The 14,292-nt window shown below is 37.2% G+C and overlaps 1 protein-coding gene across 1 annotated transcript in view; it reads left to right on the top strand.

Moving 5' to 3' along the window:
- The window catches only part of LOC127847281 (neurobeachin-like protein 1), a 124,093-nt gene that overhangs the window by 13,040 nt on the left and 96,761 nt on the right, over nucleotides 1-14,292 (top strand). Inside the window, exons 7-10 of the mRNA XM_052379086.1 lie at nucleotides 4,242-4,259; nucleotides 8,295-8,377; nucleotides 11,135-11,314; nucleotides 12,036-12,129. Of these exons, the coding sequence (XP_052235046.1) occupies nucleotides 4,242-4,259; nucleotides 8,295-8,377; nucleotides 11,135-11,314; nucleotides 12,036-12,129 (375 nt within the window). The remainder of the gene's footprint in view (nucleotides 1-4,241; nucleotides 4,260-8,294; nucleotides 8,378-11,134; nucleotides 11,315-12,035; nucleotides 12,130-14,292) is intronic.

Genomic DNA, 14,292 nt, shown 5'->3' with positions numbered 1-14,292 from the left:
ACCTTTCTTAATAAATTTCAGTTTTTAAGGCCTAACTTCAAACCCTTAGATACTGATGAGCAGCAAACAGCATAAAACCTGAAACAGACTGTTGTTCTGGTTTAATGCTGGTTGACTATAGCCATTTCAACTTTGTTTCGGAGTGAAAAAGGGTTAAATTCCAAGAAAATCATCTACATCCGACACTAATGTGGTATAGCTGTCGTATAAGCTGGCACAATCTGATTACTTCTTTGAAGCAATTGTGAAACTGCTTATTTGAAATAGCTTGATAATACCTTTGTAAATACACTGTTAAACAAGTATTTTATGTGGGACATTAGATTTCGTTGTTTTTGTGGGTATTCGGAGAAACGATTTAAACACAAAGATAGCAGAAAATGACCCATGCAAATTCCTGATATTTTATGTTGACGAAAATAAAAGATTTACATTATTACTTTGATGTTAGAGGCATGTATTGTTTGTCCTTCTGCCTGTCTGTCCGTTCCTCTGACTTTATGTAACTGGTTAAGTAGATTATACCGTTTTGTCCAGCGCCAACACCGCTTGCTGAAGCTCTTTGACCATCACCCATTTGTTGCTTATGACTGTTCCATAATCACCAAATATCACCCAAACTCACTTAAATCTTGACCAAATTAATTGAATGATTCCCTTGCTGCAAAGGGTGGGGATTATATTTATACCCTTTGTATGTCCATCCGTCTGTTTGTTTGTCTGTCCGTAACAATTTTGTGTCTGTTTCATTTCTCCTATACCCATTTAAGGATTTTTAGCTCGGCGTTCTCAGAGAAAAGGTCGTCCTTTAAGGTCAATGGTTTTAGACTCCATTTTTGTGTCAGCTTATTATTTCCTGTATACTTGAAGGATATGCATGAAACATGTAAACAATGCGAATGTAATAGGCATATGTCAGTCACGCAGTATCAAGGTCAAAATCATGCTTAAAGGTTAAAGTTTTCAGCCTCTTATTTTTTTTGTGCAATCCAATTCTCCTTTACCCATTCAATGAATGTCCTGCAACTTGGCTGCACTGTTTAGGACATTAAGCCAATAGAGAAAAGGTTTGAGTAAGTCATGCAGGCTTAAGGTCAAGGTCGCATTTTAAGTTCAAAGTTTTAAGCCTACATTATTGTGTCTGCTGCATATTTCCTATGCGCTTTGAATGGTTTTCATGAAATTTGTCTACAGTCTTAAGGTCATTGCGAGGATGTATAGAGGGAAGGTCATCCTTAAAAAATTGTTTGTTTGGCATAACCCGACCCAGGTCAATTTGGGTGGGTAGGTAGGGATTATATTATTTTTTTGTATTTTTTTTTTCTTACATTGAACTCCGACATATACCAAACTGAAAGGTAATTATCAAATAAAGCTCCAAGTCTTCTGCCTCTGGTAAAGATTTTTCTGCACCGTCTGTATCACCGCACGTGTATTCGTAAGTCTATTTATTCTATAAAGAACTACGAAAATATAATATAATCCACGAAAAATACTTTATCTGAAAAATGACAGTCCGAAAAATTGTACGCATTTTGCACATGAAATAAAATGTGCATATGGTTTGACTACAGAATATGAAAACAAGTGACCTAGCAAATACATAATTAATATACTATTTGGTTGACATATTACTTTACAATAGCATAGTTTGCGAGTAAAAAAGCAACAAAGTAATTATAACATTTTAATTTCAATCAAGAACAGAAAGGTGCAACATCTTCGACATGTAACTAATTATTTAATTATCATCCTTTAATTCACATCGATAGTCGGTAGAAATTTGTAAAGTGATCAGCTTAAAAATAAATTATTGAGTGTTACGCTTCTTTTCATTTGCTTATTTTTTATATGATTTTGCCATCGGCCGTTATATTGTAGGCAGACGACAATATCAACTGTGTATTCCATTATCTGCGCATAAATGACCCAATATTACCAGATAGCGAACTCAATGTTGATTGGCCAGCTACCATATGCGCTTCAAATTGTTCATGGAAACAAACAGAAAAATAGTTTTTAAAAACACTCGATTAAAATGGCGGATGTTTTCAATGAAATTTAACAAGATTTAAGCATATTCGCAAATTATATTTTTCTTGAGCCAAATATGCTATACTTTCGCAAATGGCGAACGACAGCGCAAGTCCTGTAATAGTGAGCATTTATTCCAATAATAACACATTCTCAATGCTCGCACTGTCGTTCGCCATTTGACTCATTTGCGAAAATATTGAGAATTTGGCACAAGAAAAATCTAAATTGCACAAATCTAGTAAAATTTCGTTGAAAACATCCGCCATTTTAATCCGGACTGGTTTTCTATATTTGTCTCTTTGTTTCAATGAAAGTGTTCCCAATTCAAACAGTTAACGAAACCCTGTCAGTACCCAATTAGACATTGCTTGAGCTTATTGTTAATGAAGTGCAAATGGTAGCTGGCCAATCAGCATTGAGCTCGCTTGCACATGACATGACGTTGTCGAATAAAATTGAGGACAGGTGGAGCTATCGGATAATATTGGGTCATTCATGCGCAGATGTTGTATAATTTTAATACACATTTAATATCGCCGTCTGCCTCCAAAATAGCGACCAGTTGGATATTCGTATAAAGAGATAAGCAAATGAAACAAAAACGTGACAATACCCGTCAATAAATATTTCTAAGCTGACCACTTTTTATCTTTCTACCTAATATTTACCGATCTGAATTAAAGAGTGTTAATTAAATAATTAGTTATATGGCGATAATATTACACGTCTCTGCCGATTGCCGAATTGAATTGAACGGTGATAATTAATTAATTTGTTTTTTTACTCCCAAACTATCCTGAACGACAGCAGCGTATTTTAATTAAAGGGATACGATAAAAACAGGAGCGGTTTTATTGTATTAAAAGTCTAATTAATCGCATATGCATATGTTAAATAAATAGGCGACTCAAATAAGTACCGGTACTGGTTTTGTTCATTGCTATTCTAGATATCCTTGAAAGAGCATTCAATTAAATGACGCAAATAATCGAAAAGGATAAAAAGCGGAAAGGAAAAATTTAGCGGAAAGAATTTTTGGCGAGCAAAAAAAAATTTTTTTTAAAGTAGCAGAAAAAATTCAGTCGGGCCGATTTTAGTGGGTCGGTCGGGTTATGCCAAACAAAAGAATTTTTAAGGATGGCCGAATATGTCAGTCATGCTGAGTTAAGGTCAAGGTCACATTTCAAAGTCAAAGGTTTGAGCCTTCATTATTGTGTTTGCTGCATAATAGTTATGCCCTTTGAAGGGTTTTTTGGGAAATTTTTCTACTGTTTAGGTCATTGAGAGGATGTATAGACACGGTGCATATCAACAGGGTTTCCCGGGTTTTACACATGGGCTTGGCAGAATGTAAACCCACTGTTAAGATTTTTATTTTGCAAAAATCTCAAGATATTGAAATACATTTGAAAAAATCTTTAGTGCATAAAAGACAGTTTTTCTTGCAGTTTGTGCCGATATCTTAAGAAGGTATAAGAATAAATCCTTGAATACGTCTGAAATCGTTGACAAATTTCACGTTGCGTGAAGAATTACCGTGTACAATGAATGCAGTAGATACCAAATTTGTAAACAAGAACACAGGCTTATTAAATGAAGTAATTCTGATGTATTTAACATTGTCATAAGCAGCATTAAAATCTGTCTTTTATGCACTTGTTGAAATTCTTAAGAAAAATAATTTTAAAAAGTGATTTGAAACAAAGCACCGCTTACCGTCGTGTAAGCATGCATTAAAGTTAAAAAGGGGAACCGCACAAAGTCTTATGATCCTGCAACCTTATAGAGGGAATATGTCAGTCGTCCTGGGTCAAGGTCATGGTCTCACTTGAAGGTCAATAGTTTAGCCTTTATCTTGTTTGTATCTGCTATACCCATTTAAAGAGTTTTCTTGAACAGTTAATGTCCAGTAGATTTCTAGAAGTCATGGGTAAACTCTGGCTTAAAATCAAGACCAACACTTCAAGGTCATAATTATCTGCGGTGGAGTTTAGCTGTCTCTTGGGTTGCCTATTTGAATTGGGAATAATAGTCGGGGCTATTTCTTAGAAACTAGAATTTAAGGTTTTCACTAGCGACATCCCTGCTTGCTGCAAGTCTTGACTACTTACTCAGTTGTTGCATAATTACTTCCCATTTTTACCAACATCAGAAGACCTCACTACAAACTTTAACTTTTTCCCATATTTGGACTTATATTTCAGACTTTTTATCTGTGACAGGTAATATAGATTTTACCTTTTTGCTGTGTGTGTTTTTTTCACCACTTTGAACATGGGGCTAGCGACCTTTGGATTGGGGAAAAATGCATTATTATGACTAAATTGGGAAATTGGTGTCCTTGTGTTTTTTCTTAACAAATACTTTAACATTGAGTTAAAAAGTGTTTCAATATTATATGTACCAAGTTTGAACTTATAAAGCTGAATAGGGCAAAGAACTTAATGTTGCAATTTACTCTTTTTTTAAATATTTAAAACCTTTAATTGGGAATTTATATGTCATATATGGGCAAAAGTATACTTCTTGTGTGAATGGTGGAATGGGGCCGGATGTAGGCCCAAAATTTAACACAAAAAACCACACTGTTTTTGTATAGTATCAACACCATTTACTCTTGCACATTTGTTGCTTGTGATCATTTTGCTATAAACCCATATGATATCACCCAAACTGACTTACCTTGATCAATTATCGTCCTATATTCATTTCAATAAGGCTATGTCTTGGTTGACTGTTTTCTGTGTGCCTAGAAGCAGCTTTAACTAGGAGCTTGTGTGTATTTATCAGACATAGATTCTTTGATTTTCTGTGTGCCTAGAAGCAGCTTTAACTAGGAGCTTGTGTGTATTTATCAGACATAGATTCTTTGATTTTCTGTGTGCCTAGAAGCAGCTTTAACTAGGAGCTTGTGTGTATTTATCAGACATAGATTCTTTGATTTTCTGTGTGCCTAGAAGCAGCTTTAACTAGGAGCTTGTGTGTATTTATCAGACATAGATTCTTTGATTTTCTGTGTGCCTAGAAGCAGCTTTAACTAGGAGCTTGTGTGTATTTATCAGACATAGATTCTTTGATTTTCTGTGTGCCTAGAAGCAGCTTTAACTAGGAGCTTGTGTGTGTTTATCAGACATAGATTCTTTGATTTTCTGTGTGCCTAGAAGCAGCTTTAACTAGGAGCTTGTGTGTATTTATCAGACATAGATTCTTTGATTTTCTGTGTGCCTAGAAGCAGCTTTAACTAGGAGCTTGTGTGTATTTATCAGACATAGATTCTTTGATTTTCTGTGTGCCTAGAAGCAGCTTTAACTAGGAGCTTGTGTGTATTTATCAGACATAGATTCTTTGATTTTCTGTGTGCCTAGAAGCAGCTTTAACTAGGAGCTTGTGTGTATTTATCAGACATAGATTCTTTGATTTTCTGTGTGCCTAGAAGTAGCTTTAACTAGGAGCTTGTGTGTATTTATCAGACATAGATTCTTGTTAACCATTTGATTCTCATTCTGGGAAAACAGGGCTTAAAGCAGTTGAGTAAAGGGTCAACCCAGATTAGCCTGTGCAGTCCAATTTTATGGTAATTTTCCTTTTCAGAAAGATTTTTTTGTAATTTTCCTTTTCAGAAAGAGTTTTTTTAGCAAAAATCTAGTTTAACACTTTGCATGCTGGGAAATTTGTCATCTGCTAAAATGTTGTCTGCTGAATTTCTAAAATTAGCATTTTCTTCGATTTTTTTCACAGAATACTATCAGAATAGCAAACAGTTTGGATCCTGATGAGACGCCACGTTCTGTGGCGTCTCATCTGGATCCAAACTGTTTGCAAAGTCCTTCAAAATTCGGTTCCAGCACTGAAAGAGTTAAACAGAAAATGTCCCTGATTAGCCTGTGCAGACTGCACTGGCAAATCTCGGATGACACTTTACGCACATGCATTAAGCCCCTTTTTCTCAAAGCACTGCTCATTTATCTTTGTACATGTTGTTTGTGTATGTTTTGACATAATGGCAGTATTTCTGTACAGAGCCTTAACCCTTTACCATTAACATATGAAAGTTCACGCATTTACAGTCCCTTAGAAAGTTACATTTTAGTTTAGACCTTTCTTACTAGATTCAAGTGTTTAAGGCTTCATCTCCAAACCTTAGATACTGATAAGCAGCAAACAGCATAAAACCTGAACAGCCTGTGAGTAACTTGCAGTCTGTTGTATTTTATGCTGTTTGCACATAGCTATTTTCACTTTGTTTCTGAGTGGGAAAGGGTTAAATAACGCATTTTGAGTACAATTTTAGAGCTGGAAATAAACCCTTGCACACTTACAAAGAGCAAGTAAAAATAAGTTTTGCAAGTTCTTATTGTAGCTGCTTGCAAACTATGTGATTAAAAAACTTATGAGGAGTGTCATGAGAAAACCGGACATAATGCATGTGCTTAAAGTGTGGTCCCAGATTAGCCTATGCAGTCCGCACAGGCTAATCAGGGACGACACTTTCCGCCTAAACTTGATTTTCGGTAAGGAGGGACTTCCTTGAAACTAAAAATACCATTAAAGCGAAAAGTGTTGTCCCTGATTAGCCTGTGCGGACTGCACAGGCTAATCTGGGACGACACTTTACGGACATGCATTATGCCCGGTTTCCTCAGAGCAAGACTCGTATTAATATAATACTTAAAATATATGTTATACATGTACATTGTTACCAGTCATTAAAATAATTACTGGGTCTGAAATATGGGATTGTTTTATGGTGTATGTCAGTATGTGAAAATATGTGAATACATGACTTCCTGTTTATTGTCCCCTACCGGTCAAACCGGAGGGGACTTATGGTTTACACTCCGTCTGTCAGTCAGTCAGTCAGTCAGTCAGTCAGTCAGTCAGTCAGTCAGTCAGTCAGTCAGTCAGTCAGTCAGTCAGTCAGTCAGTCAGTCAGTCAGTCTGTCTGTCGGTCACACGTTTTTGGATCCTGCGATAACTTTAAAAGTTCTTCATGAAACTTGAAACATGGTTAGATGGCAATATGGAGATTATGCACGTCATTTCATTTTGTTCCTACGTCAAAAATTGTGGCTGCTATGGTAACCAAAAAAAAAATAATCTGAAAATGGTGGAATTTCTGACAATGGTGGAGCCGGTAGGGGACCATATTGCTTGACAATAGCCTTGTTAAACAAAATTCAATAATTATATAAATATATGCGCTTTATTAATGTTTTTATGCTGCCGTTAGGGTGGCATATAGCAGTTGAACTGTCGGTCAGTATGTCAGTCCGTCCGTCTGTTTGAAAAAAAAACTAACATTGGCCATAACTTTTGCAATATTGAAGATAGCAACGTGATATTTGGCATGCATGTGTATCTCATGAAGCTGCACACTTTGAGTGGTGGAAGTTTAAAGGTCAAGGTCATCCTTCAAGGTCATAGGTAAAAAAAATATTTTTTTTTTTTTTATTTCAAAGCGGCGCAATATTGGGCATTGTGTTTCTGACAAACACATCTCTTGTTTTTTCATGTTTAATAAGTACAATTACATTTAATGACTGTAAAAACATGTTTTAACGAAAACGGCTATAAGAGAGCAAAGTGTTGATGAGTTTAGAATGTTTAAATTAAATAGAAAGTTTAAACTATTTTATGCGGATTCAAAAATAAGTCACTCACAAAAGTTTGCCAGTGTCAAAAGTAGTTAAATTTGAGACTTAAATTAAAAATATAGAATTAAGAGTGATAGTGGAACAAACTCTATGGGAAAATTGCATGTGACTAATATGTACTATAGTTTTCCGTTTTCAAAAATATGACATTCCAGCTACAATAGTTTTTTCAAAAATCATGTTAGATAGGTGTTAAATTAAGAATATGGTCATTATATCATTGGGTAACATGAATAAGTGGTAGATATCACACACAAAAAAAGAAAGTTTGGGGTCTTCTGTTCAACCCTCAGTATGTTCACATTCACAACCAGTCAGAGATTATTTTAGCCTCTTTCTTTGAAAACTGTGCTTAATGTGTTTAGATAAAGTTTTGTACCAGATTATTATGAGCAGGCCACACAGGGTAATCAGACACAACACTTTCTGCCTAGAGAGGACATGTGTGAAGAGATTATTTAATGTTTCTTCTTTTCTCCTACAGAATGTTTAGAGATTATTTAATGTTTCTCCCCTGTGCCTTCAGAATGTTTAGAGATTAATTCTTCTCTGTGCCTACAGAATGTTTAGAGGTTATTTAATATTTCTTCTCTGTTCCTACAGAATGCTTCCAGCACCAGTGGTTGCCTAGCGACATCAAGGTGAGGCTGGTTCATGTCTTTGGAGCCATAATATCGGGAGCTCAGGTAATAGCCTTCTCATGAGATTTCTTTTTTATCCGCCGCCAAAGGCGTCCATTCGTTTGTCTCTCAGTCCATCTGTCCTTCTGTCACAAAACGTTTTAGGGCTATATCTGAGAAACTATATAAGATATCAACATAAAACTCCATAGGTGTATAAATATCAATGAGGAGAAGTGCCATGCACAAGAACCATAACACTACACTTTCTTTAATAAGAGTTATTGCTCTTTGTTTTTTGTATGATATATTTTTTCATGGCTATATCTCAGATACCATACAAGATTTCAACATAAAACATCATAGGGTGTATTGATATTAATGAGGAGAAGGCAATGTTTAAGAACCATAAGCTCTCCATTTCTTAAATAAGAGTTATTGCTCTTTGTTTGATTTTGTTAGCTCACCTGAGCACAAAGTGCTCATGGTGAGCTTTTGTGATGGCTTTTTGTCCGTCGTCCGTTGTGCGTTGTGCAGCATCAACATTTGCCTTGTTAACTCTCTAGAGGCTACATTTATTGTCCAATCTTCACGAAATTTGGTCAGAAAATTGCTTTCAATGATATCTTGGATGAGTTCGAAAATGGTTACATTTGCTTGAAAAACATGGCTGCCAAGGAGCGGGGCATTTTTCCTTATATGGCTATATAAGGCTATAGTAAAATCTTGTTAAAATTCTAGAGGCCACATTTATTGTCTGATCTTCATAAAACTTGGTCAGAAGATTCATCCCAAAAATATCTTGGATGAGTTCGAAAATGATGAAGGTTGGTTGAAAAACATGGCCGCCAGGGGACGGGGCATTTTTCCTTATATGGCTATAGTAAAACCTTGTTAACACTCTAGAGGCCACATTTATTTTCCAGTCTTCATGAAACTTGCTCAGAAGATTTGTCCCACTGATATCTTGGATGCATTAAAAAATGGTAACCTTTGCTTGAAAAACATGGCTGCCAAGGGGCGGGGCATTTTTCCTTAAATGGCTATATATGGCTATAGTAAAATTTTGTTAACACTCTAGAGGCCATATTTATTGTCCAATGTTCATGAAACTTGGTCAAAAGATTCATCCCAATAATATCTTGGACGAGTTCAAAAATGATGCTGGTTGGTTTAAAAACATGGCCGCCAGGGGGCGCGGCATTTTTCCTTATATGGCTATATATAGTAAAACCTTGTTAACACTCTAGAGGCCACATTTATTGTCCAATCTTGATGAAAGATGGTCAGAAGATTTGTCTTAATGATATCTTGAATGAGTTCGAAAATGGTTCCGGTTGCTTGAAAAACATGGCCGCCAAGGGGCGGGGCATTTTTCCTTATATGGCTATATAAGGCTATAGTAAAATCTTGTTAACACTCTTGAGGCCACATTTATTTTCCGATCTTCATGAAACTCAGTCAGAAGATTCATCCCAATTATATCTTGGACGAGTTCAAAAATGATGCCGGTTTGTTGAAAAACATGGCCACCACAGTGTGGGGCTATTTTCCTTATATGACTATAGAAAAACCTTGTTAACACTCTAGAGGTGACATTTAATTTCAGATCATCATGAAACTTGGTCAGAAGATTCATCCCAATAATATCTTGGATGAGTTCGAACATGGTTTAGGTTGCTTTAAAAACATGGCCACCAGGGGCGGGGCATTTTTCCTTATATGGCTATAGTAAAACCTTGTTAACACTCTAGAGGCCACATTTATTTTCCGATCTTCATGAAACTTGCTCAGAAGATTTGTCCCACTGATATCTTGGACGAGTTAAAAAATGGTAACCTTTGCTTGAAAAACATGGCTGACAGGGGGCGGGGCATTTTTCCTTATATGGCTATAGTAAAACCTTGTTAACACTCTAGAGGCAACATTTATTTTCCGATCTTTGTGAAACTTGATCAGGAGATTTGTCCCAATACTATCTTGTTATCTCAGGTGAGCGACTTTGGGCCTTTCAGGCCCTCTTGTTTTTTTATAATGGAATTTTTCTGGGCTATTATTATCTAAGATATGATAAAACATTTTAACATGAAACTTCATGGATGTGTAGATATCAATGGGACAAAGTTCCATGTACAAGAACCATAACCATGCACTTTCTTAAGAGTTATTTCCCTTTGATGTTTTTGTATGATGTAACTTTTCAAGGCTATATTTGTGATATGCTACACGATTTCAACATGAAACTTCATGGCTGTGTAGATATCAATAAGGAGAATTGCAATTCATAAAAACTATTTGCCTACACTTAATTATTACCTATTAATTATAACCCTAACTTTATGATTCTACTGTATATCAAGGGATTTGCACAAAGTTTATTTGGTGGGGGATATCAATTCAACGAATTTGCTTATTGATGATGTATTTATGTCTGGAATAATTACATTCTATAGGCAGTAAAAGTAACTATACACTCACTAAGCATGTTGTGACATACTAGTATAGACTAAAAGTCTGACAGACTAGCTCTTTTGAAAGTGAGCGGGACTGGAAATACTGTACAATTTTAATTATTTGTGAGACAGTAATTTTTGTAGACTTTGTGGGTTGACCAATTCGCTAATTAAACACAAACATATAAGAAAATGACCTATGCAAATTCCTTTGTTTGATTGTCAATGCATGCATGGAAAAGTATATTTAGCCACAACATTTTATGCCGACAAATATAAATGATTTTACAGGAACTTGTGCGAGTATAGTTTATTAAATAATGTTCTAGATATTACCCTATTTATAAAACATTTCCTATCATATTCCCAGCACAATGCTTTAATGGCGATCTCCCCAGCCATGTTGGACATTCTGCTACGAGTTCTGGGTACAAGTGATGCAGAGAAACCAACCAATGAGCTGCGAGCGGAACGCAATCAGCTGACCTGCGTCTTACTGGAGTGCATTGTGGCAATGGTGCGAGTCATACACATGGCCAGTCCGGACCAGGTATCATATGAACAAATTTATGAACAAGGCTCTGGGAAAACAGGGCTTAATGAATGTGCTTTAAGTGTCGTCCCAGATAAACCTGTGAAATCCGCACAGGCTAATCAGGGATGACAATTTTGCTTTTAAGATGTTTTTTTGTTTAAAAGAAGTGTCATGGATACAAACATACAGTCTATGCTTAACGTCCTGTTCCTGATTAGCCTGTTAAGTCCATTTAGCCTGTGCAGGCTGCACAGGCTAATCTGGGACTTCACTTTTAGCACATGCATAAATCCCCATTTACCCAGAGCAAGGCCACAAGATATTTACAATCAACCAAGATGTAAAAGAATGTTTGTGTGTGTTTTACCAATGCTACCCTTAAAAATGCCCCGATCCAGGATTTCATTGAGTTTTCATTTAGGCAGTTGATTTCCAGAATTAGTAGGAGATTTTAGTTTATTTTAATGCCTCAAATGGTATGTGGGTGCAAAAACAGTAGATTTTGATTTGTGTAAAGTTCTTTCTTGGTTTGTACATGACATATATTTTGTATTGCTTAAATTGATTCTGCTTAGAATTCTCTGTACGAATAGGTATGTTTATTGTGGCCACTATGCGCAAAATATTTCATTTATTTTCGCTTATAGTTGTAGCTTTTACATTTAATGACATAGGACAAAAATTTAGTGTATTGTGACCTGAAAATGTTTATTCCCAGGAACTATGTTGTTTTTAGCGTCAAGTGGAGGTGTCCCAGCTACTTGAGGGCTACATGCAAGTCCTGCAGAGCACCGACACACACAACGTCAGTAAGCAACTGGACATGATAGGTATGTAGTACCATGTACCGACTCACACAACGTCAGTAAGCAACTGGACATGATAGGTATGTAGTACCATGTAGCGACACACACAACGTTTGTAAGCAACTGAACATGATAGGTATGTAGTACCATGTACCGACACACACAACGGTAGTAAGCAACTGGACATGATAGGTATGTAGTACCATGTACCGACACACACAACGTCAGTAAGCAACTGGACATGATAGGTATGTAGTACCATGTACCGACACACACAATGTCAGTAAGCAACTGGGCATGATAGGTATGTAGTACCATGTACCGACACACACAACGTCAGTAAGCAACTGGACATGATAGGTATGTAGTACCATGTACCGACACACACAACATCAGTAAGCAACTGGACATGATAGGTATGTAGAAACATGTACCGACACACACAACGTCACTAAGCAACTGGGCATGATAGGTATGTAGTACCATGTACCGACACACACAATGTCAGTAAGCAACTGGACATGATAGGTATGTAGTGACATGTACCGACACACACAACGTTAGTAAGCAACTGGACATGATAGGTATGTAGTACCATGTACCGATACAAACAACGTCACTAAGTAACTGGGCATGATAGGTATGTAGTACCATGTACTGACACACACAACGTTACTAAGCAACTGGGCGTGATAGGTATGAAGTACCATGTACCGACACACACAACGTCAGTCAGCAACTGGACATGATAGGTATGTAGTGACATGTACCGACACACACAACGTTAGTAAGCAACTGGACATGATAGGTATGTAGTACCATGTACCGACACACACAACGTCACTAAGCAACTGGGCATGATAGGTATGTAGTACTGTGTACCGACATACACAACATCAGTAAGCAACTGGACATGATAGGTATGTAGTACCATGTACCGACACACACAACGTCAGTAAGCAACTGGACATGATAGGTATGTAGTACCATGTACCGACACGCACAACATCAGTAAGCAACTGGACATGATAGGTATGTAGTACCATGTACCGACACACACAACGTCACTAAGCAACTGGACATGATAGGTATGTAGTACCATGTACCGACACGCACAACGTTAGTAAGCAACTGGGCATGATAGGTATGTAGTACCATGTACCGACACACACAACGTCACTAAGCAACTGGGCATGATAGGTATGTAGTACTGTGTACCGACATACACAACATCAGTAAGCAACTGGACATGATAGGTATGTAGTACCATGTACCGACACACACAACGTCAGTAAGCAACTGGACATGATATGTATGTAGTACCATGTACCGACACACACAACGTCAGTAAGCAACTGGACATGATAGGTATGTAGTACCATGTACCGACACGCACAACATCAGTAAGCAACTGGACATGATAGGTATGTAGTACCATGTACCGACACACACAATGTCTGTAAGCAACTGGACATGATAGGTATGCAGTACCATGTACCGACACACACAACGTCAGTAAGCAACTGGACATGATAGGTATGTAGTACTGTGTACCGACACACACAGCGTCAGTAAGCGACCCGGACATGATAGGTATGTAGTACCATGTACCGACACACACAACGTCAGTAAGCAACTGGGCATGATAGGTTTGAAGTACCATGTACCGACACACACAACGTCACTAAGCAACTGGACATGATAGGTATGTAGTACCATGTACCGACACACACAATGTCACTAGGCAACTGGGCATGATAGGTATGTAGTACCATGTACCGACACACACAACGTCAGTAAGCAACTGGACATGATAGGTATGTAGTACCATGTACCGACACACACAACGTAAGTAAGCAACTGGGGCATGATAGGTATGTAGTACCATGTACCGACACACACAACGTTTGTAAGCAACTGGACATGATAGGTATGTAGTACCATGTACCGACACACACAATGTCAGTAAGCAACTGGACATGATAGGTATGTAGTACCATGTACTGACACACACAACGTCAGTAAGCAACTGGGCATGATAGGTATGTAGTACCATGTACCGACACACACAACGTCAGTAAGCAACTGGACATGATAGGTATGTAGTACCATGTACTGACACACACAACGTTAGTAAGCAACTGGACATGATAGGTATGTAGTACCATGTACGGACACACACAACAG

The sequence above is a fragment of the Dreissena polymorpha genome, chromosome 10 (genome assembly GCF_020536995.1).
Source record: "Dreissena polymorpha isolate Duluth1 chromosome 10, UMN_Dpol_1.0, whole genome shotgun sequence".
Lineage (NCBI taxonomy): Eukaryota > Metazoa > Mollusca > Bivalvia > Myida > Dreissenidae > Dreissena > Dreissena polymorpha.
This window is presented reverse-complemented; position numbering and strand designations above follow the sequence as displayed.